The following is a 25171-nucleotide window of genomic DNA, read 5'->3' on the forward strand; positions in this document are numbered from 1 at the left end:
ACACTCTCCCCCAGTCCATTCAGTGGGTTATGGCAGGATATATCATATCCTGCATTTGTCCCTGCAATATCATTCAGGACAACTCCAAGTCCTGAAAACGCCCCAATATCACACCTCTTTTTCCCTTTCCCTGCCTTCAGCAACTCCTGTGGCCACTGTCTCCACATCAATGACAGTTTCTTCCACTGCTAGATTCACAATAATTCTGTAGTAAAATACCAGTAAATTCACTCTAATCCATATTTTATTCCTCCACCTGAGGACCCTGGGATGCCAATGTCTACTCCACCTCTAAATCAAGATGGGGCTTAGATCCCACATACTTTCTGACTTTAAAACACATTACTTAGCTACAGTGGTGAAAACAGCACGGTACTGGCATAGAGATAGACATATGGACCAAGAGAATTCAATTGAAAATTCATAAATAGAGCCTCACATTTATGGTAAATTATTTTTGACAAGGCTATCAAACCCACCCAGCTGGGTCAGAATAGTCTACTCAACAAATGGTATTGGGAGAAATGGATAGTCATAGCTACAAGAAAAAAGGAGGACTCCTATCTCACACCTTGTACAAAATTAACTAAAAATGGATCAAGGACCTAAATATAAAAACTAAAACCATGGAACTCCTAAAGAAAATGTGAGGGAAGCGGATGTAGCTCAAGTAAGTGGGCTCCCGTCTATCACATAGGAGGTCCAGGGTTCGATACCCAGGGCCTCCTGGAGAAGGCAGGCTGGCCCATGCACTGAGCTGGCCCACGCAGAGTGCCACCCTGTGCAGGAGTGCCACCCCCACGCAACATTGCCACCCTGTGCAGAGAGCTGACACAGCAAAATGACACAACAAAAAGAAACACAGAGGAAAATGTAGGGAAACATCTTCGAGACCTTGTGGTAGGCGGTGGATTCTTAAGCCTTACACCCAAAGCATGAGCAATGAAAGAAAAAATAAATAGAATCTCTTCAAAATTAAACATTTCTGTGTTTCAAATGACTTTGTTAAGAAGGTGAAAATGGGGAAGCAGCTGTGGTTCAATGATATAGAGTGTCTGCCTATCATATGGAGGGCCTAGGGTTCTATACCCAGGGCCTCCTGACCCGTGTGGTGAGCTGGCCCATGCACAGTGCTGCCATGCACAAGGAGTGCCATGCCACGCAGGGGTGGCCCCACGCAAAAAAAGCACAGCCTGCCCAGGAATGGCGCTGCACACACTGAGAGCTGACACAGCAAGATGACACAACAAAAAAAGCGACAGTTTCCCAAGTCTTGCATGACAAGAATGCAAGCAAGCACAGAAGAACACACAGTGAATGGACACAAAGAACAGACAACAGGGGCAAGGGGAGAAAAATTAATTAAAAATTTTAATTTTTTTTAAAAAGTGAAATTGCAGCTTATTCAATGGGAGAAAATTTTTGGAAACCACATATCCAATAAGGGCTTGATCTCCATGTTATATAAAAAGTTCATACAACTCAATAATAAAAATACAAGTAACCTAATTAAAAAATGGGCATGACGTCAACATTCTTCCAAAGGAAAAATACACATGGCCAAAAAGCACATGAAAAGATGCTCAACATCACTAGCTATTAGAGTAATGCAGATCAAAACTACAATGAGATATCATTTCATACCTTACACAATGGCCATTATTAAAAAGGCAAAACACTATGAGTGCTAGAGAGGATGTGAAGAAATGGGAACACTTCTTCACTGTTGGTGGGAATATAAAAAGGGGCAGCCTCTGTGTAGGACAGTTTGGCAGTTCCTCAGGAAGCTAAAATAGAACAGCAATCTTGCTACTAGGAATATATTCAGAAGAACTTAAAGCAGAGACATTTGCACAGCGAAGTTCATAGCAGCATTATTCACAATTATTAAAAGATGGAAATAACCCAAGTGGATAACAAAATGTGATATATACATACAACGGAATACTATTCAGCTGTAAGAAGAAATGAAGTTGGGATAAACCTTGAGAACTTTATGTAGAGTGAAATAAGCCAGACATAACAGGACAAATATTTTATCATCTCACTAATATGAACTAAATATGATGAGTAAACTAATTAAATTAATTTAGGTGTAGGAATGCAAAAAGGAGAAAGAAGAGGGAACAGGGAAATATATACACTTGAAGGAATATGGGTCAAAATTTTTCTAAAATTAGTGATAGAAGCCAATATAAAGAATCTCAGCGCCACGCATGATAAACACATACATACAAACAGAGTGTGTGTACGTCTATTTCTATATCTACCTATACGTGCATATGTATATACAGTAACCCAGTTACCATCCCTAGAGGTAATCAATGTTATCAATTTGTGTATTCTTCAAGAAATATTTTTGCATATACAAGCAAAATACATATTCATATCTTCTTTCCCCACTTTTACATAAATAACATAATAGACACTAGTTTACATATTGCTTTTTTAACTGAATAAATCTTAAAGAGATATTACATAAAGAACTTCATTCTTTTTTTAAAGTTGCATAGTATTTCAGTATTTGAATGCATTATAATTTTATTGAATTAGTCTTGACCTAATAGATATCTGGATTATTTCCAATTTTTTCTATTACCCACAATGGTTCAATTAATAAACCTTGCACACATAAATTCATATACATGTGAGTTTAACTGTATGCTAAATTCCTAAAAAAGCAGAACTGATGAAACTGCCTTCACAGAGCTGGTATAAATATACTCCCACAGTAGTAAATTAAGGGTTTCTTTTCCCATGAAGTGTTATCAAAATTTTTGATATTGGTCAATCTCACAGGTGAAAATAGTATATTAGTGTAGTTTTTTTCCCCCCCTTTTTTCCCCTTGCAGTACCCAAGGGCTGGGGATTGAACCCAAGACCTTATATGTGGGAAGCCAGTGATCAATCACTGAGTCACAATGGCTTCTCTGAGTTGGTTTTTTTGTGTTTTGCTTGCTATTTGTTCTTTTTCCAGGAGGCACGAGAAACTGAATCTGGGACCTCCTATGTGGGAGGTGGGTGCTCAACCACTGAAGCCACATCCGCTCCTTCTCAGTGTAGTTTTAATTTGCATTTCCTGTATTAATAAATGAGGCTGAGTTCTCATGTTTTAAGAGCTATTTGTATTATCTTTTCTGAAAACAAGTTTGTTCTTATCCTTTGTCCATTTTTCCATGGCATTCTTGGTTCCTTTTCTCATCAATCTGTAGGAAAATTTGCTCTTCACTATGAGTTCCAAATATTTTCCCCTAGTTTGCCATTTGTCTTTTTTTCTTTTTTAGGATTTTATTTATTTCTCCCCATCCCCTTGTTGTTTGCACTATGCTGTGTGTTGTGTCTTTAGGAGGCACTGGGAACAAAACCCAGGACCTCCAATGTGGAATGGAGGTACCTAATCACTTGAGCCACCTCCATTCCCTGGTTTGTTGTGTCTCTCATTGTTTTTTCTTCGTGTCTCTTGTAGTGCATGTCCAGCTTACTGTCTTGTTCATTTTTCTGTAAGAGGTACTGGAAACCTCTGCTCCCTGCTTTGTTGTATCTCTCATTATGTTTTTCTTCTTGTGTCATCTAGTTGTGTCAGCTTGCCGTGCCTGCCCATCACACCAGCTTGCTGTCTTCTTTAGAAGGCACCGGGAACAAAACTATGGACCTCCCATGTGGTAGGTGGGAACTTAGTCACCTAAGCCATATCTGCTTCCCTCATTTGTCTTCTTACTCTGCTTATGTGGGCTTTAACATGCATAAATTTTTTTATGTTTTTGTGAATTTACTGATCTTTTGAAGTTTTGGGGTTTTTCCCCACATCAGAAAGGTCTTCTTATCTCTGAGATTAAGAAACAATTTCCCATGGTTTCTCTTAATATTTTTATGATTTAATTTTTTACATTTATTTTCTAATTCCTCTGGAATTTATTCTTATATAAGGTATAAGGTCTAAATTCATTTATATTTCATTCTGGGTGGCATCCAGTTTTTCTAACTTACTGTACTTTGCACTTTTATTCTTTTGTTTAATGTGTGCAACTTTTGGTAAGATGATCTTTTCACAAATTATCAAGTTACTTAATGATATTTCTCTGGGTCTATTCTTTGCTTTCCCATATTAAAAGAGCATAGCATAAAAAGATCTTTCTAAATACTATTCTAGAGTAATACTTATATAGTCTATGGGAGGAGGAAGCAAATAATTGCAATATTCTCTGCTTAAGGGGAACAGATGGAATTTAAAGACAGAACAGATTTTACTTATAGCAGTTTTTAAAAATAAAAAAAAACTAAGTTATCTTCGATATCTCAGTGACCAAATGACAGCTAACAGAATTACTGAAATTGTGACTTATAAAATAACCAAAATATCATTTCATGATGCCAGTTGCAGTGTTTAAACAATGAAAATTCTAAAACATTTCCTTGAGCCTATGGAAAACCAAAAATATAAATTGCAGAAATAAGGTGGTTTTGGTGAAAATGTAATAACTACTGAAATGTTTTACTCATCCTAAAGCAGAGAGAAAACTTGAATAATAATGAAAGTAGAATAAAAGACATAGCAAGAAGGTAACAGTACCTGGAATATAGTCTAATATATGACTAAGACAAGTAAAGACGATTATAACTTTTGAAATACTGATAAATCAGAACAAGACATAATCTAAAGAGGTAAAGCATGCTATTTGTGAACAAGAAAGAAACCATAAATACTTGTTGAATGAAGGAATAAAAACAAATGCATATCTTCATTATGACTTTTTCAAACTGACCATATAAATCTTTGAAAATCAAATAAGCAAATTATGTATCATAAATATACAAAAAATAAATTTTAGTATAGGTAATTAGGTAGCAAAATAAGGAAGACACTTTAATAGGTCACTTAATTATACCTGATAAAGTTTAATATGTAGAAATAAAACAATATTACTAAAATATAGCAACTGCATTTTCATTAAGATTACTGACTACTAAAATATATAAAAAGTTAATCATGCTATGTAAGTCAATAGATTTAACCTTAAAAATCTCCACCTCTCATAAGATTAGCTTATTCTGTGTTAGTTTTCAATTTTGGATATTTCAGATCAAATTTGTTTACTCACAAGTAAATTAAAAAACTGACTACCACACCTTTTGAGAGCTATTAGTCAGGCAATGAAATAGTGTTTTGCATATTATTATGTAGTTTTCCTTACAACCCTAAAACCGTACCTTTTAGATAAGAAAACTAAAATTAGAGGTTTAGAAACTTGCTTAAAATCACATAATTAGTTACCAAGTAACATTGCTGGTCTTACTCCATAGCTTATGCCCTTAAATTATTATGTTACACTTGATCATAAATGTAGTTTAAAAAAACAAAACATGTCAGATAATTTGAAGAATTTTAAATTGTTCAACTAAATACAAACTATTCAACTAAGAGTAAAACATATTCACTTTTTAAGCCAAAATTATTCCCTTGAGAGATCAATATTAAAAAATCTCATTTTTACTGTGCTCTTTCATAAATTCGAATGTGTTAAGACCTTGAATGTGTAGGACAGTTAATATCTTCATTAAGCTATGGAAGAATTTACACAGAACATCAGACAAGCACGTGGTATTCGGAAACACAGTTACTATATATGTAAACATAGGAAGGATCAAGATCAGCAAAGACATTTATCCCATATCAAGTAAATACTTAACTGCCTTATGATACTAGTACAATAAATCTAATTTCCCAAATATAATAATTTATGATATTGGGAAATGTTACACAAGTAATTTTTTAAAAAATTAAATATTACAAAAACTACTGAAGCTATAACCACCTTAGGTTACACACTGCTTTTCCTTACATAAGAGAATACATGAAAACATATATGAATATGTGTGTGTATATAAAATATAAGTTAATTTTACAAATATTGCTTTTAATTTATAAATAAGCATAAACTAAGCCTCTTTTCTTACTTTCCGTCTTTCAGGTCCATTGAATGCAATATGCCTTGCTTCTTCCACAGTCTCACAGACAAGGCCATTTCCACACACAAACTGAATCACTCTCTTGAGTTGAGGAAACTGAGTCTTTATAACATCAATCACCATTTTACAGCCTTTAATTTCCCTTAATCTTTCATTGATTGGCTTGATCTAAAATGTTTAAAAATACCTGATATATTAGAAACACCAAAATAAAACCAAATGTTCATTATATTCTTTCTCACAAAATACGTATAAGCTTGACAGCAAAAGATTAGTTGAGTATGCACTCATATATAGTAAAAATTTGACAAGAACCTTATGAGTTATATCCACTTCTGTATTAGATTCTTAAAAAATGAATATGACTTTTAAAAAAAAACCAAGCAAGGAATGAGTGGAATAAGATTTGAACAGGCAGATGACTGAGGGTTAAGAAGTTTTAGTGGGCAAAAGCTATAGAGAAGCAAAGCATGGAAGTACAAAAAGCAGGTATAAACCATAATAGTAACAGCAGCTAGCATTTACTGAGCACATGGCACTAAGGCACTGTGCTGGGAGCTTTATAGGTAAGAATTCCTTGCAATAATCCAAGAAAGTAAGTACGAATTCTTCCACTTTAAAGATGAAGAAACTGAAGCTCAGAAAAATTAAGAACCAATTAGTGAGAGCTAGTTAAGAGTGGAACTGAGATCCAAACTCAGGACAGTCCAACTCTAAGGCACATGCTCTTAGCCACCATGCATCCTGCCTGCAGTTCAGGGTCTTGCATGCTGGACCAAACAGAACATTTTTCTTAGCAGACAGTGAAAAAAAAAAGCACTCAAGGATCTAAGTCATGATAAGGATGGAGTTCTTGCCTCACTCACCTAGAGCCGGGATACTCTAAGATCTCTTAAAACATACCACAAGGCTCAAAATTTAGTATGGCACACCAAGAGCTGACACATTGAACCAAATATTTACAGCCAGGACTCTGGATTGACATTTTCCCCAGAAACCATACATTTTATTCATCTCCTTACACTTTTCTATAAAACAATACAGATGTTGACTAGTTAATGGTAGAAGTATGGCAAACTGATTAGGAAGAAATGGTATGAGGTCAAGAAAGACAACACCTATTGATATTTTTCTTGGCTTGTAAATGCAATAACATTGATCATTTGAATGACTGGTTAACTGGAACCCAAGTTTAAATTTTTTAATCACTACCACAGTTTTAGGCAATAAAGACATACTTTTAATGGACAAGATTTTATCACTACTAAACAATGAACATTAAAAATTTCTTACATCAAGGTAATCTAGGGCGAGGAATGTCTCTGGTTCCGCTCTTTCCTCTTTCAGAAATCGAATACAATCTCTTGCTACCTTTTCAGAGGCTACAACAATGGCAACTATGTACCGGCCAAAAAGTTTAGTAACAGCCAGCTGGTATTTCTTATGAATAGGATGACACAGGTCAAGCAGTCTTCCAAACTTAGTAGGTTCCAAAAAAGGAGAGAAAAACACAATACATTAATGTATAGAACTCATTGTTTTCTAATGTAACAAAGCAGCACAGACCAAAAATTAATTTTATAAAAATAAAAACACCAAATCTAATAGAGTCCACATTTAAACAGACCTAAGTTTCATTATGAGCTGACAATCTAGGTGTCACGATGTGATACCACACACTTCATTCAAGAGAAGAGTAATGAGGAGGGCCTGGCCTTATCAAGTATTAACTACTAAATACTAAATATTATTAAATACCAAAGTATTAAAATATTTTATAAAGCTATAGTAAAAATATTCATTTGTCTGTCTTCATTAAAAATATCTATGAGGTACCTACTATGTGCAGGAACTGAGCTAGACATTACATAAACATTACTGAATAGAACAGATATTTTCTGACTGCAAGTGCTTTCAGTCTAGAAAGGAAGAAAGACACAAATAATTAATAATTATATGCATACAGAGTTTAATAACAGAAACTGAAAGCACAGAGTGCTTTACGAGTATAAAATGGGACCAGCTGGGCCTGAGAAAGTCAGGGAAATCTTCCCAAAAAGAAGAGTTCTTTGAATTGAGATTTGAGGAATGATCAAGAATTAGACTAAAGTTAAAAACTTCGGTAGAAAATATCTCAATGTCAATCATCCTATATCGATGGTTCCTACAATACCTGAAGATTAATTTTTTAATTTTTGGATGCTTGCTTTCATTTGTTAAGTTTTATGTCACGGATGTCAATTTCCTTATGATAGGTCATCTTTGGTTTTCATATTTATTATCTTTGTCATAGTTTTACATTCCCACCAGCAGTTTACAAAGCTTCCAATTTCTCCAAAGTCTCACTAATACATTATCTGGCTTTTTTATTCTAGCCATCCTACTGGGTGTAAAGTGGTATTTCACTGTGGTTTTGATTTCCCTGATGATTAAGGATGCTGAGCATCTTTTTGTAGGCCAGTTGAATATCTTTGGTGAAATGTCTTTTCAACTCTTCATTAGGGTTTTCCAGAGAAACAGAAACGACAGCATACACATGTATAAAATATTATGCAATTTACTAAAGGTATTGGCTCATGCCTTCGTGGGGATGGACAAAGCTGAATTCCATAGGGCAGGTTGTAAACTGGGGACTCTGATGAAGATTTCCAATGAATTCTCGAGGAGAATTTCTGGCTGGCTGAAGTAGAAATGGAAACTCTTCCATTTGACTGCTAAAATCATCAGTTCTTTCTTTAAGGCCTTCAACTGATCAGAGGAGACTTCTCTCATTGCTGAAGGTAATCCTCTTGGTTGATGGTAGATGTAATCAGACATAGATGCTTTTGCTTTTGATGTTATATCCAGGAATCCTTTACCAAATCCAAGGTCATGAAGAGTCACCCCTATGTTTTCTTTTATGAATTTTATAATTTCTACTCTTACACTTAAGTCTTTATCATCTATTTTGAGTTAATTTTCTGTACATGGCATGAGGTAAGGATTTAACTTCAATTTCTATATGAGGTTATTTGGCGAAAACCATTTATTGAAGAATTATTTTTTCCTCACTGGTCTTAGCATCCTTGTCAAAAATCATTTGGTCATAGATGTGTAGATTTGTTTCTGGACTCTCAATTCCATTCCGCATATTTATCCTGTAACAGTACCACACTGTCTTGATTATCATTGCTTTGGAGTAAGTTTTGACATCATTCAGTATGAGTTCTCCTACTTTGTTCTTTTTCGGGATTATTTTGGGTCCCCTGCAATTCCATATGAATTTTAGAATCAGTTTATCAACTTGTACAAATAATTCATCTATGATTCTGATAGGGATTACACTGAACATATAGATCAGTCTGGGGAGTATTACCGTCTTAACATTAAGTCTTCTGACCCATGAGTGCAATAAATAAATGGGCCCATTTATTTGGATCTGCTCTTTTTTCAAGAATGTTTCATACTTTTCAGAGTACATATTTTGCACTTCTATTGTTAAATTTATTCCTATTTTATTATTTTGATGCTATTGTGAGTGGAAATATTTTAATTTCATTTTCAGATTGTTCATTGCAATTGTACAGAAAGACAATTTGATTTTTGTATATTAATCTTGAATCCTGCAACCTTGTTGAGCTCTTTTTTAAGTCCTAATATTTTCTTAGTGGATTTCTTTTTTTTTTCCTCTCCCCTTCCCACCTCCCCCCCACCTCGCCCCAGTTGTTTGTTCTCTGCATTTTTTACTGCGTGTTTTTCTTTTGTCTGCTTCTGTTGTTGTCAGTGTCATCTTGCTGTGTCAGCTCTCCGTGTGTGCAGCACCATTCCTGGGCAGGCTGAACTTTCTTTCGTGCTGGGCGGCTCTCCTTATGGGGCGCACTCCTTGCACGTGGGGCTCCCCTATGTGGGGGCACCCGTGTGGCACGGCACTCCTTGCGCGCATCAGCACTGCGTGTGGGCCAGCTCCACACAGGTCAAGGAGGCCCGGGGTTTGAACCATGGACCTCTCATGTGGTAGACAGACGCCCTAACCACTGGGCCAAGTCCGCTTCCCATCTTAGTGGATTTCTTGAATGTTCTATATGGAAAACCATGTCATCTGAAAATAGTTTTACTATTTCCTTTCAAATTTAGAATCTTTCAAATTTAGAATCTTTTATTCCTTTTTCTTGCCTACTTGCCCTGGCTAAAACTTCCAACACAATGTTGAATAAATGCAGGAAGAGCAGACATTCTTGTCTTGTTTCTAATTTTACGGGGAAATAATCCAGTCTCTCACCATTATGAAAGATAGTAGCTGTGGGCTTTTTATAGATGTCTTTTTATCAGGAAAGGGTGTTGGCTTTTGACAATGCTTTTTCTGCATCTATTGAGATAATGTGATTTTTATTTTTTATTCTATTGATATGATGCATTACATTCATTGGTTTTCAGATGTTAAACAAACCCTGTATCCCTGGGATAAATCCTAATTGGTCATAGCATACAATTCTTTTTAAATGTTGCTGGATTTGGTTCGCAGCATATTCTTGAGGACTTTTGGAACCATATTCATGAGATATTGGATTAAAGTTTTCTTTTTTCTGTGATGTATTTGGTGTATCGGTGTAATACTGGCCTCATAAAATGCGTTGAGAAGTATTCTCTCCTCTTCTATTTTTTGGGAAGAGTTTGTGAAGAAATGGCATTAATTCTTCTTTGAACGCCGATAGAATTCAGAGGTGAAACCATCTGGGTCTGGGCTTTTCTTTGTGGTAGTTTTTTGATTACTCATTAAATCTGTTGCTATAGTTCTACTGAGATTGTCTTGTTTCTTCTTGAGCCAGTCTTGGTAGTTTTTGTCTTTTTAGGCATTTGTCTATTTCATTTACCTAATTTGTTGGCACACAATTGTTTATAGTATTCCTTTATAGTCCTTTTTATTTCTGTAATTTGTCTTTTTTCCCCCTGATCATACCAAAATACGTGTCAATTTTGTTGATATTTCAAAGAACAGCTTTGGGTTTCTCTACTGTTTTCCTATTCTATATCTCATTAATTTATGCTCTAATTTTATTTCCTTCCTTCTGCTTGCTTTAGGTTTAGTTTGCTCTTCTAGTGTCTGAAGGTAGAAGGTTAAGTTATTGATTAGAGATCACATTGCTTTTGCTTTTTTTTTTAAGATTTATTTTAAAAATTTATTTCTCTCCCCTCCCCCTCTCCCCCTCCTCCCCAGTTGTTTGCTCTCTGTGTCCATTCACTGTGTGTTTTTCTGTGTCCACTTGTCAGTGGCACCAGGAATCTGTGTCTCTTTTTGTTGCTCCATCTTGCTGTCTCAGCTCTCCCATGTGTGGGGCGCCACTTCTGGACAGGCTGCACATTTTTCACACGGGGCAGTTCTCCTTTCGTAGTGCGCTCCTTGCGCATGGGGCTCCCCCACGGGGTGGACACCCCTGCGTGGCACAGCACTCCTTGCACGCATCAGCACTGCGTGTTGGCCAGCTCACCACATGTGTCAGGAGGCCCTTGGTTTGAATCCTGGACCTCCCATGTAGTAGGCAGACACTCTATCAGTTGAGCCAAATCTGCTTCCCACCTAGTTTCTTAATCTAGACATTTTATAGATATAAATTTCTCTCAAAGCACTGCTTTAATTGCATCCTGTAAGTTTTGGCATATTGTATCTTGATTTTAATTCACTTCAAAGTATTTTCTGATGTCCCTTTAGATTTCTTCTTTTACTCATTGGTTATTTAGGAGTGTATTATTTATTTTCTACATATTTTTGAGTTTCCCTGCTTTTCCCCTTTTATGGATTTCTAATTTCACTCCATTGTGGTCAGAGGATATCTTCCCTTGTTGGTCTTCTAGCTACTTGTTCTGTCCATTATTGAAATTAGGGCAGTGAAGTCTCCCACTATTATTGTTGAATTGTCTATTTCTCCGTTCATTTCTGTTAGTTGTTGTTTCATGTATTTTGGTGCTATTATTAGAATTCATCAATTGTTTCATCTAACACCCCCCAGTTAGAAGAGGAAAAGGAAATGAATACATGAGTTTATTTCTTGTGAGATTAATGGATGCTAGATGAAAATTCTCAGGAAATAATCAATTTATCAGTTTGGCTTCTGCAGAGTGAAGTTAAGAGTTTTAATCTTGGACCACTAATGTTGTTTGAAATTTATGAAATTAGGTTCAGCCTCATTCCTGGTTTGGTCATTGATGTAGTTTTTATCATATTGTTAGGTATTGGAAGGAGATTCTGCAACTCCGTTTTACTTCTCCAGCATTATCCAAAAGTTAAAAACAAACATTTAAGAGTTAGATAGTGAAAAAGGATGCTGTAAAGAAGATGGGGATGGTGAGGCTGGGGGGACAGGAGGAAAACCAGTAAGAGTACAGTATCATAGAGGCAATGGAAAAGTATTTCAAACTACAGCAAGTAGTTAACAGTATCATATGCTGAAAACAGGCCATCATAAAATAAGTACTGTACAGTGTACACCGGTGTCACTGACAAGATACTAAGAGGCCAAAGGCCAGGCCCCTTTTACCAAAGGGAATAATTCTGTGACACTGATAACCCAAGCAAAGAAGATACCACTGTATTTTGGCTAATGAAATATACTAGCAATACTGAATATACAGTCAGACTTATAGAATAAAACACAATGTTTTACAAGTATGTGAATAATGTCTGCTAAAAATATGGGGAAAAAAACCCTGAAACTATAAAGAACATGAGATTTGAATCTATGTGTATGAGGAGAACCAGACTACTTTGGGGTACCTGGATCCCTTGGGGATGCTAGCTATAAGTCTCTGGGTACTGTGTTCTTGTCACTGCTTCTCCCCTCAAATTACTTACCAACAGAAACTTTTGGAAGATATATACATTTTACTCCAGTTATTTAGTGCTATATTTTAAATATAAATAGTCAAACACAAACTTTAAAGATTTCTGAAATAATTCTGCTTCCTAATAATGTTAAAATTTCTAATTTCAAATAAGAAGGTATTATTTTCACCATATAGGAAAGCTTAGCTTTTTTGTTTTATTTATTCATTTTTAATTACCACAGAATCTGGATAAAGTCTTTTAAGATGCTCCAGAACCTCTGCCCTCTTTTGCTGACGTTTTCCCTCGTGAGTATCAATTCCAGCATTCTGCAATTCACTTCTAATCAGATTCAATTCTTCATTAACCTCAGACATCCTTGATTTTGTTTTTTCAATTTCATCCACTAGGGTTTCTTCTTGCTGTTTTTTTTCTTTCAAGCAATCACTACATAATAAAAAAAGCTTATTTAGTAAAAGGAAAAACAAGATTATAAAATACAACAAGCTCAGATCTGGCATTGTGGGAGAATGGGGTAGGTCTCTATCAATTCTTCTAGAAGAAAAATACAATAAAATAAAATTAACACCAAAGATGGGCAAAAGAGATTTTAAACATTCCCGCGTTGGGTGGCGGACTTGGACCAGTGGTTAGGGCATCCATCTACCACATGGGAGGTCCACGGTTCAAACTCAGGGCCTCCTTGACCTGTGTGGAGCTGGCCCAAGCACAGTGCTGATGCACGCAAGGAGTGCCCTGCCACGCAGGGGAGTCCCCCACATAGGGGAGCCCCATGCGCAAGGAGTGTGCCCTGTAAGGAGAGCTGCCCAGCGTGAAAGAACGTGCAGCCTGCCCAAGAATGGCACTGCCCACACGGAGAGCTGACACAACAAAAAGAAACACAGATTCCCGTGCTGCTGACAACAACAGAAGTGGACAAAGAAGACACAGCAAATAGACACAGAGAACAGACAACCGGAGTGGGTGGGTGGGGAGAGAAATAAATAAAACTTAAAAAAAAAAAAACCATTCCTGGTTGATTCAAAAGATACTTATTTTTGGATACTGAAAAAGTAAATAAAAACTACAGCAATCACCATGACCATAATAAGGAAGTGCCAACTAAAAAGAAATTCTTACTGATAAAATACTTAAGTTATACTAGTTGTCATGATATAACATTACTTTTATTATAAAATTCCAATACCAAAGGTTTCAACATTGTTACACATTTATATTTCCAAAACTTCAATATTTATAATTTTATTAAGTATAATTTATCTACCTATATGTAGTGAAAAACAATGGAGGAATGAGAACATTATGGTATAATGGGAGCATTCATTTCATGTTCAGAAATATACTAGACCTGTGAGATATACAGAGCAGCAAGGGGAAGAGGGTCTTTACTATACCTACATGCATGTCCTTGTATACTCTTCCAACTTCTCTATTCGTTTTTTATGATCTTCTATTTGTTCTTTTATTTGTTTTAGATTTCCCTGAAATATGAAATGAAACCTCTATCCATTACAGAAGTTCACAGCCAATAAACGTCATTATTTTTCACTATATATAGCACTTACTATAATATCTCGTCTAAGCTACTGTATTTTAAATATATCAAATATAACTATATGAAGATACTTTTAAAAGTAAATTTTTATCTTGAAAAGCAGTGTGATACAGAGCACTTAAGTTAAATAGATGAGAGTTCAAATTCCAACTCCACCATTTACTAGGTATCTGCTCTCCACCAAGCTTACTCTCATAACATCATACTCCAATATTTTCAGATATCTAGATATAGTTCTTATTTGTTCCTCAAACTAATTTATTCAATAAGTTTGTTCACTGGCTACCATGTGCTAGGAACTAGAGAAACAATAATGAACAAGACAAGAGTCCCTGCCCTCAAGGAATAATGTCTGATCGGAGACAAACAAGCAAGGACAAGAAAGAGTCAGTAAGTGCTAGAATATATAGGAATCTACAGGACAACTAGTAGGCTTGTGGGCAGGAGGGCTTCACAGATATCCAGCTCTATTCGCTTTACATTAAATCCAAATACTGTGATAGTTTCCAGTTCTGGCCATGTGTTTAATCTTCCCCTCTAATTCATCCTGTGCACTATAGTAAGATTAATCTGTATTACTTCTATATGAAATAATCTAAACTAGGAATGTACAAAAGAACTGTAATTCCTTTTCAGTAAATGATCCCAGGAATAAAGTAGAAATACCATACCTTTCAAGTATAAAGGAAGAAACATATTCTACGAAATAATTTCATTTTACTCATTTATCATACAAACACATTGGAAAAACATCTAGAGTTATAAAAATAAGTTAATACAGTTTCTTTTCTCAAGGAACTCACGAATTTGAAATTGGAGTTGCCACATCAAAATTCTATTACCTCACCTAAGGTTTCCATTAATAGAGAAAACATCAAGGTTAGTGAATTAGGGATACCAAGTTTAGTCAACTGGGTACACCTGCCTCTGTGCATTTACTCTGAGAAGTCCCAGGGCTTATTTCATGCCAGATTTGTCCCTTTGTGGACCCAAGCGGGTCTCTTAAGGGTCAACACCTGTAATAAAAAAGGGGTTCGGAACAAATTTCAGACATGGCTCAGGTTGAATAGGCTTTATTGGAGAAAACGTAAAAGGCCATTGTCAACAAAAAAAGAGAAGGTGCAGGTGCCCTACTCTCTCATGATCCCACAGAGAGGTATGCCAGGGTCTGGGTGCTCTACTGGACACATAAAAGGCATAATCACATTACCCTGGCACCAGGCATTCTGGATTTGGGATTACAGCTTATCATGCAAGTTGTCTGGGAAAATCAACTATTGTCCAGCACCTGGAGAGATCTTTGGACCTGTGGAAAGTTATAGCCCTACCTATCTGGGAAGGGAGTCACCACTTGTTAGAAGTTTGCAATAATTAACAAGCTGTAGCTCAGTTCCCCCTGATATGCACTGAGGGCACTTCCCCAAAGACTGAACAAAGAAACCACATAGAGATGGGAATAAAGGGAGATAAAGACCTTTACTACCTGCATATCAAAGGGAGATAAAAAAAATTTCCTCCCTGGATATCAAAGGAACACCCAATCCTCCAGCATTCCAGGAAAACCTAACTCCCTAACCCACTACCCTCTAAGCCATACAAGGGAAAATTTTCACCTCTAGGGCTTCCTATTGGCCTCTGCACCTCACTTGGACCCTCAACCCCCTCCCACCGAATATCATTTCCCTGCCTGGGAAGGTTCTGTATAAATTCAAATCCATGCCCCCCCTTCCAGGAGTGGGCTGAAGTCTCTCTTCAGACTTCCATCATGCTGGTGGGGAGGCTAAAGTCTGTTCTTCAGACCCCCTACATTGGGAGAGCTTCCCAATATACTTTCTGCCTGCATTCAGTCTGTGTCCCAGTGAAGGCCGTTTTTCTCCAACACCATTCTTATGGGAAACTGAATTTGGATACAGGTTTTCCTCATTTTTTCCATGCTGGCATTTTTTCTTCTTTTTCTATTGGTGTTTTTATATTCAAATAGCAACTGCTATTCAACCAACACTTACTAACACCCAGTAAGTTCAAGGTTCTAAAATGGACACTACAGTGAATTCTGACTTTAAAAAGCTTCCAGTCAAATAGAACTTTGACAATTGACTGTAATTTTTCTGCAAACTCATAAAAACCCTTAGATATCAATTAAAAATAGGGAATTGTGGGAAATGGCAGTGTAGGAAGCACTCAGAGTCAAGAAGAACACGAAATGACATCCAAGGAAGCAGGGGAGGAAGAGGCTGGTAAATTATGGTAAATACCAGTAAACTGCTCTCTCCATGCAGCGGTTACTGTCACCCATCCCCTACTCTTGTGGCAGGCAACACTGGGGTCTGGACCCCGGACTGGTCCAACCTGCCCCAGACAAACGAGGCAGTGGAGAATTAAAGATAATAGGTTTCCTCAGCGCTGTGGAAGACAGTTGAAGGGCTACTTTTGCTAGACGCGTGTGAGACAAGAAAGCATAGTTTTAGGGAGTATGGAAGCTTCTGGCGTCCTTCCTGGCACTATTCCTGGTCCCTGCATCATTTCCTCCCCAGGGTTGTTTGGAGCCAGCCAACACTCCCTTTGTAGGTCAGTGGTCATGTTCCCATCAGGAAAAACTGACTTGGATATCTCCTCACCTCAACAATGATATGTCCCAAAATTTGCCCTCCATGCAAAAGCAGCCTGAGATAAGGAAAGCAGTACAAGAAACAACTGAGGCAGGTGGCCTGGGGCTAAGGTTTTTCTGCTTTAAGTACAGCAGTGGAACAATAGAGAGACAGAGAAGGTGTGTTTCCTGGGAAGGAGAGGGGACAATTCAAACTCCTATGAAAAGGGTGACTCCTAATGTCTTGCACGCCACAGACCCAGAAGAGACAGGAAGGACCCTTCACTTTGCATTTGCCTTGGGTGTACCTTCCTGATAGAAGCTGACACTCAAGAAATCTGTCATGGGGAAGCGAAATTGGCCCAGTGGTTAGGGCGTCCATCTACCACATGGGAGGTCCGCGGTTCAAACCCCGGGCCTCCTTGACCTGTGTGGGGCTGGCCCACACACAGTGCTGATGCACGCAAGGAGTGCTGTGCCATGCAGGGGTGTCCCCCGTGTAGGGGAGCCCCATGCGCAGGGAGTGCACCCTGTAAGGAGAGCCGCCCGGCGTGAAAGAAAGTGCAGCCTGCCCAAGAATGGTGCCGCACACACAGAGAGCTAACACAACAAGATGATGTAACAAAAAGAAACAGATTCTCGGTGCCGCTGACAACAACAGAAGCAGACAAAGAAAAACAAGCAGCAAATAGACACAGAGAACAGACAACTGGGGCGGGGGGGGGGGGAAGGGAGAGAAATAAATTTTAACAAATTAAAAAAGAGGTAATGATTAAAAAAAAAAAATCTGTCATATCGGCAGCTGGATACAAACCCAAGAAACAGATATCTTAGGGAATAGATCCCAGAGGTAATATAGTTTGTAATATTGTCATGGTCAAAAAAATACAAGAAAAGATACAACATCATTAGCTATTAAGGAAATGTAAATCAAAACCACAATGACATACCATTTAATACCCACTAGAATGGCTACTTTTTTTTAAAAAGGAACTATGTTGAGTGAAATAAGTTAGACACAAAAGGACAGTATTGTTTGTTCTCTTGCTATCATGAACTAAATAGCATGAGTAAACTCACAGAGGTAAACTCTACGGTATAGGTTACTAGGATACTGAATGTGGGTTGAGAATGGGAGCTGATGCTTAATGTATGTAGAATTTATAATAACGTTTATTGAGGAAGTGGCTGTGGCTCAAGCAATTGAACTCCAGTTTATCACATGGAGGAGCCAGGTTCAATTCTCAAGACCTCCTGGTAAAAAAGATAAAAAAAGGCATCCCAGACCTGCATGGTGAGAGAGATAGGCAAAGGCCCCCATGTGGTGAAGCAACACACCAAAAAAAGTTTACTGTAAAAGAAATTAATAGAGTTGATGGTAACATATTATAGTGAGTATAACTAATACTGTTGATTTATAAATGAGATTGTGGTTGAAAGGGGTAGTCTAGGGATGTAATATTTCAACTGAAAGGAAGCTAGAGAATAATGTAGGAACTGTATACCAGTGATTTTTATTGGGGATGAAGACTATGGTTATCAGTATAAGTGTAAGAATGTTCTTCCTTTACAGTGTTAAGTATCTATGGTGATACATGGGAAAATTACAATTAATTTAATTTTTGGGTTAGTTAATAGTAATATTGTAATTTTTTTTGCATTGATGGCAAAGAGGGAAAATAGAAGAACAGGAGGTCCAAGAGGTAAATGAGGGGAAGAAAAGATAAGCAGATCATGAAGGTCTTTGTCGGGCATTTAAAGACTAGGTTGTGATAGAGTTACTGAAGGATTTCAAAAAGGGCAGTTTTATGATCTGACTTAGATATTAAAAGAATCACTACAGCTGCTGTGCTGAACTACTAAGGGACAAGAGTGGAAGCAGGGAAACCTATCACCTGAAATGGGAAAGACTATATGTAGAGTACATTTGGGTGAGAACCTCAAAAGTTCAGTTTGGGATTTGTTAAGTTAGATGTCTGTTCAATATCCAAAATGGAGATGTTGAGGAGGTGGTTGAAAATATGAGGCTGGAGTTCAGTAGGTCTGGGGTAGATATTCAGGAGTCATCAGCAGATGATATTTAGTACTATAAGGCTGTACACAAATAAACACTACAGTATAATGTTGCTACTGTTGTTATTATTACTCTTGATTTTATTCGTGGAAAATGTAGGATCCTTTTTTAAGACATAGTTGATTGTGAAATTCCAACTCTCAGTTTCATCTGTACACCAGGGCAAATACCTATACCCTTAAAAGTATTGCTGTAAGACTTGAAGGAGCTAATGAATGTAAAGTGCCTAGCAAAGTAATCAATAAACACTTTTTCCCCTAAATTCCAAATATTTATTTATAAACCATATGTACAAAAAGTCAGAACCATTTCTTCATTGCAGCTCTCATTAGAAATGGAGGTGACATTTACAGGATGGTTCACAGAAGCCTACCTGTTTAACTCCACAATATATAATAAATTGTAATTACCACCGAATGGCCATAATAATTATTATTTTACAGCCCAATGCTCAGTGTTTAGAAAAGAAGGTCATGAGGAATACGAGGGTAAGACAAGACTCTTGATGTATTGTCACACTCACTTTCATCTTATTTAATCTGCCTATTATTATGAGGTAGGCAAATTTACATCATTGTACAAACGAAGAAAGTAAGGCCCAGCAATTAAATAATTTAGTTATTTATCAAGATTACAAAGGTAATGATAAAGCAAGCAAGTGGTATTTATTTCTTTTTTCACTTTATTCTTCCCTTAACTCTCCTGGACTAAAATACATATAAGGACAGAATCTGTCCAGTGCCTATTGCTATATAGTTGTTAAAAAAAAAAAAAGCTTACTAAATTAATGAAGGCACTGTCCATTCTTATCTTACATAAAAGAGCACCTAAATAATGGTAGGTATCACAACAGGTAATCCAGAAATTTTTTTGGTTATTTATGTCTCATGTAAATCCATTTATATATTTAAAAGCTAATATGAAAAGGGAATAAAATTTCATTGAAAATGGTTTTAAATCACTACTGCACAAATTGAGGTACCTGAACTTCTCCATGTCTCCTTTTCTCAAATGCCAGTCTTTCTTCATCAGCCTTCTGCTCCCACTGCAGTTTTTCCAGTTGTTGGGTCATTATAGCCACTTTCTTTCTTACTTGTTCCTTAAGTTCCTTATAATGATCCAGCTGAATAAACAGCATTTAAACATTGCTAATTGCTAAACTAACTTAAGGAAGCAGGAAAGGAAATTCTTTGTATGATATCCTTTACTGGCAGATAATCTTATAAAAAGTGTGTTCTATATTGATTAGGTCATAACTGGTCACCTTCCCCAAGTAAAATAACGTGGACATAAAATGAATGTCTTCTTATTTAAAACTATTTAGACAGATCAACAATGTAATCAAAACAAACTCTAAAATAAAATCTCTGGCAGAAATTCTTGAAAGTAAAAAGACACTGAAATTCATTAATGGTCCAAAAGCAAGAGTCCAGAGAAAATTATATATTTTTTCCACTTATGTAAAATATATTGTGATGCAAGATTTGGTATAAATATTGTAATGCAAGATTACTATAAAAATATTGAGAGACTGGGTTGAGAGAATTGTTTGAAAATTCTTGAACTACCTCTTTTAGGTATCTACTATTGATTCATTATAATTAAATCTTACATACGAAATTGGACATTAATTCAATTAATATTAACATTTTACATAACTTTAATCAATTCCCCATCTTAATTAAATGATTGTGTATCTGACCTTAAAGTTTTTATAACATTCATGAAAAAAGTTATCTTGACAATAATTTAAAAATGCTTAAAGACTAAAATTAGATTATGTGTATGAGCTGAAAAATTTAAATCCCTATAATTTACATTCTAAGGATAATCTCTTAAAATATTAGAGAGGTCATCCTAAATTTTTTTCTAATTAAAAGAAACTGAAACAATAGAAATGAAAGATTTTCCATATATTGACTTTTTCACCTGACTTGCTTCCAGTTCAATATCTCTCCCTTTATGTAAGATTTCCTCCTCAACCTGCTTTTCAAAACTTTTCCATGCACCATCTAAATCAACCAGTTCCATTTCCAGGGTTCTAATGTCATCTTCCTGTTTAGAACATTGTTTCTCATTATCCTTTATTGATTTCTTAGCCACATCTAATTTCTTGAGGTGATGAGAAGTGTTTTCTTTGGCTTTAATGTATTGAGGTCTTTTCTGATTTAAAAGTGCTTCAAGAGATCTAAAAGGAAAAAAAGCCCTTTTACTTTAAAGGAATTTATATTTTATAATATATAAAAGGAAGAGTTTATTTTGATCAAATCACACATTTAAAAATAAATTTTAAAAACTGACTTGCAGAGATAGAAACAGGTCAGTGGTTGCCAAAAGTTGGGCCATGGGAGGGTTGACTGGTGAAGCACAGGAATCTTTTAGAGCAGTCAATTATTCTGTGTACTATAATGGTGGACACATAACACTCTGCATTTGTCAAAGCCCACAGAACTTTTCTGCAGCACAAAGAGTAAACCATAATGTATGCAAATTAAGAAAAAATCATTTAAGAGGTCAAGGGATCCTAGGATGTGACAAAAGAATCTAACTGTATTATTACAAGTCTATGAAACCACCTCACTGAAGGGAGTGGGGAGAAAAGGTGCTGACCTAAATAACTTTGGAAATTAGTAGAGTCTGTAAAACTAGAGGCAAAAGGAATTGTACATAAGCACTGTATACTAGCTGATGAAGCTAACAATTCTGAAATACTATCCATGTATACTGGAATTGAACAGTTAAGTAAATGGAAGGCAAATGGTAGAAGCCAGGTTTCTATTTTAGAGTGGGAGGTTACAGATAAGCAAGAGAAGGACGGAATGATCCATACAGTATTATAGATTACAGTTAGAGACTTCAGTATATTCATATCACATATAAACTCAAAGAAATTTTAATATATATGTGTATTACACATGGGTTAGTATACGTACTACTATTATTTCCTTACTCTGTCAGTTGAGAGGGTCTAAAAGAAAGGACATCCTTTTCAGGCACCCAGATATGGTCACTAAAACCATTCTCCAATAAAAGGAACCAGGGTTCGTTAAGGAAATGGATTCTAGGTTTAGGGTAGGGTGATAAAAACTAAGACTGGGTGTTTCTAGGAGTGGACCAAACAAGATAAGCCTGGAGCATTTGTAGTGCCAGAAAACAAGGAAGTACTAAAAAAAAAAAAAAATCTCAATAATGGGGCAATCAAAAAACTCCCAATGGCCAAACTGGAACAATTTGAGGAACGAAATGAATGAAGTGGTATTGGATTATAACCCAAAATATAAAACAAAATTCCACAAGTCCATATTAATATAAATAACTGGTAAATAAATGGGGAGAAGAGACAAATCACCCATATAGAATTTCAAGTAATTTATTTAGATACTTTGCCCTCAAGGTGGAACAAAACTACTCGGCCCACCTGCCTTAAGCATGGACTATGTATAGTAACTTCTATCCAAAGAGTACAGTATGGAAAGGGGAAAAAAAAATAACCTTACAGTGGGGAAACCTGACAAATACTACCTCAGCCAGGTAGGTGATCAAGGTCAACATCAACAGTGATAAGCCATACTGATATTACAATATATCACATATCATTAACATATATGATATGTTGATATCCTTGATATAAAGTGTTGAGAATGGCATTTTTACCTCTGTGGTCTTCCTCTCCAAACCCAATTTAATCATAAGAAAAATACCTAACAAATCTCAAATGAGGAACATTATACAAAATACCTTACCAGTACTTTTCAAACTGTCACCATCATCAAAAACAAGGAAAGTCTGAGAAATTACCACAGCCAAGAGGAGCCTGAGGAGATATGATACTAAATGTAATATGGCTTCCTGGATCAGAAAAAGGAATTAGGTAAAAACTAAGAAAATCTGAATAAAATATGCATTCTTTAAAAAAAATAATGTATCAATATTAATCCATTAATTGTGACAAATATACCTTACTAATGTAACATGTCAACAGGGAACACTAGGTGTGGAACAAATGGCAACTTTCTGTATCATTTCCACAATTTTTCCTAAATCTGAAATTACTCTAAAATAAATTTTACTAAAAATAATCACCTTTCAAAGTATCATTTATATTTTTACTTTCTCTATCAATCTATATAAAATCCAACTGTTAATACCTATTTTTAAAAACTCACTTTAATTCTTTTTCTGTTTGTTGTACTTGTCTAGTTAGCATTCCATGTTCCTTCTTCTTGGTTTTAATTATGTTTTCATGAAGAGAGAGAGATTCTTTCATGACACTCAAATCCCTATGCACATGCTCTAGCTCAAGCTTTAAAAAATGAATTTTTTTCTCATTATGATATAATTGGAAAAGGTGCAGTTGTATCTTGTTCATTTTTAGTTCTTCAAGTAGACTCTGGTAACGTTCTGCCTACAAAACAGTACAATTCAAGGGTAGTTAAAAGGGAGAATATTTAAATTGACCTTAAACTCAACTACTGTACCAACAAATGATCTTTAACAAATTTTTATATATATTATTAAGAAACATTATTCTTGTCAAAAGCAATGTTATTTGGAGTGTTTCTGGATACACTTCTAAAATAAACTGCTAAGTGACTTTGTATGCCTGAAGTGTTCTGGTGATTAAGAACAATGAAGTGGCACCAGCTAACCTGGGTCCTAGCCCCAATTTTGTCTTGACCTACTTAGTTTGGCAAGTTCATTAACATTTCTGACATCAGCTTTCTCACTTGTAAACTAAAGGAAGAGTATCAATTGACTTGTAGGTCCCTAGCAACTCTAAAATTCAATGGTTTCAGGTAAACATTTTTCCATAGAATATAATTTCCTTCCTAATAGAACTATCAAGACTACTGAAGTTCTAACATATATGTGAAAAAGAAGAATTTTAATATTTGAGCTATCAATAAAGGATGGGCTGCCTTGAGAGGAGAGTTCCTAATCAATGAAGTGTGTGGGGATTAGTTCCATCACCTCGGCAAGGGCATGGCTAAATGATTTATTAAAGCTCATCTTTTCTTGCATCAGATCAAAAATAGCTCTGTCCTTGCTTATCTCTGCACAACCTATCCCTTTTTGCTTGAAGTTTGAAAACAACTTCTTGGGAAGCGGACTTGGCTCAATGGATAGAGTGTCTGCCTACCACACAGGAGGTCCACGGTTCAAACCCAGGGCCTCCTTGTGGAGCTGGCCGAAGCACGGTGCTGATGCACACAAGGAGTGCCGTACCACACAGGGGTGTCCCCTTCATAGGGGAGCCCCACATGCAAGGATTGTGCCCCATAAGGAGAGCCTCCCAGCTCGAAAGTAAGTCCAGCCTGCCCAGGAGTGGCGCTGCACACCCAGAGAGCTGACACAGCAAGATGACACAACAACAACAAAAGAGACACAGATTCCCGGTGCCGCTGACAGGATACAAGTGGACACAAAACACAAAGCAAATGGACACAGAAACAGACAACTGGGGATGCGGGGGAGGGGAGAGAAATAAATTAAAAAAATAAATCTTTAAAAAGAAAATGACTTACTCTTGCATCTCTGCCGCTAAATAGGATGTGAGCCTAGGGACAAGGTTTCTTGTTCTAAGACAAAATATCTTTGAGAAATTTAACTTTAACCATAGCCCTTGGCCAAATCCAAAAATACATAATATATAAGCAAGAGAAATAAACCAGATAGGGCCCTCCTTGCATATGAGTTTTGGTGTGTGAGTCTTTTTATTCCTATGGCAGAAGCGTTCAAGTAACAGTGTTTAATATTCCTCATAATTAATATTAAAGTTCTGCAATTCTACATTTCTAGTAAGCTGTTTTAGTATATTATGATTACTAGATATAACCTGACTTCCATTGCTGCTACCCTTTTCCCCTGACATAACCAAGGACATACATACATTCAAAAATATGGAGAAACCAGAGAAACGGCATTAGAAATACATCTACCTTTCATTTATTTCTTTGAGAATTTATTGAGTACATACTATGTTCCAGGACTTGTCCTATGTGCCATGAATACAGGGAAGAACAAGACAGACAGGATCCTGTTCTTATAAAACACATATTCTAGTGGGAGGGGACAGGGTCAGACAATAAACAAGCGAACAAATAATAAAAAAGATAATTCCATACAGCAATATACGCTACAAAGGAAATAAAATAGGGTGATGTGAGAGTA

General features: G+C 36.3%; 1 protein-coding gene across 1 annotated transcript in view; it reads right to left on the reverse strand.

The window, feature by feature from the left end:
- SMC1B (structural maintenance of chromosomes 1B) overlaps window positions 1-25171 on the reverse strand; it is a 102119-nt gene that overhangs the window by 58925 nt on the left and 18023 nt on the right. Inside the window, exons 5-11 of the mRNA XM_004453419.3 lie at window positions 23167-23405; window positions 20930-21188; window positions 19983-20123; window positions 14183-14265; window positions 13003-13210; window positions 7261-7446; window positions 5956-6135 (exon numbers count right to left, since the gene is read on the reverse strand). Of these exons, the coding sequence (XP_004453476.2) occupies window positions 5956-6135; window positions 7261-7446; window positions 13003-13210; window positions 14183-14265; window positions 19983-20123; window positions 20930-21188; window positions 23167-23405 (1296 nt within the window). The remainder of the gene's footprint in view (window positions 1-5955; window positions 6136-7260; window positions 7447-13002; window positions 13211-14182; window positions 14266-19982; window positions 20124-20929; window positions 21189-23166; window positions 23406-25171) is intronic.

This window comes from Dasypus novemcinctus, chromosome 12 (genome assembly GCF_030445035.2).
Source record: "Dasypus novemcinctus isolate mDasNov1 chromosome 12, mDasNov1.1.hap2, whole genome shotgun sequence".
Lineage (NCBI taxonomy): Eukaryota > Metazoa > Chordata > Mammalia > Cingulata > Dasypodidae > Dasypus > Dasypus novemcinctus.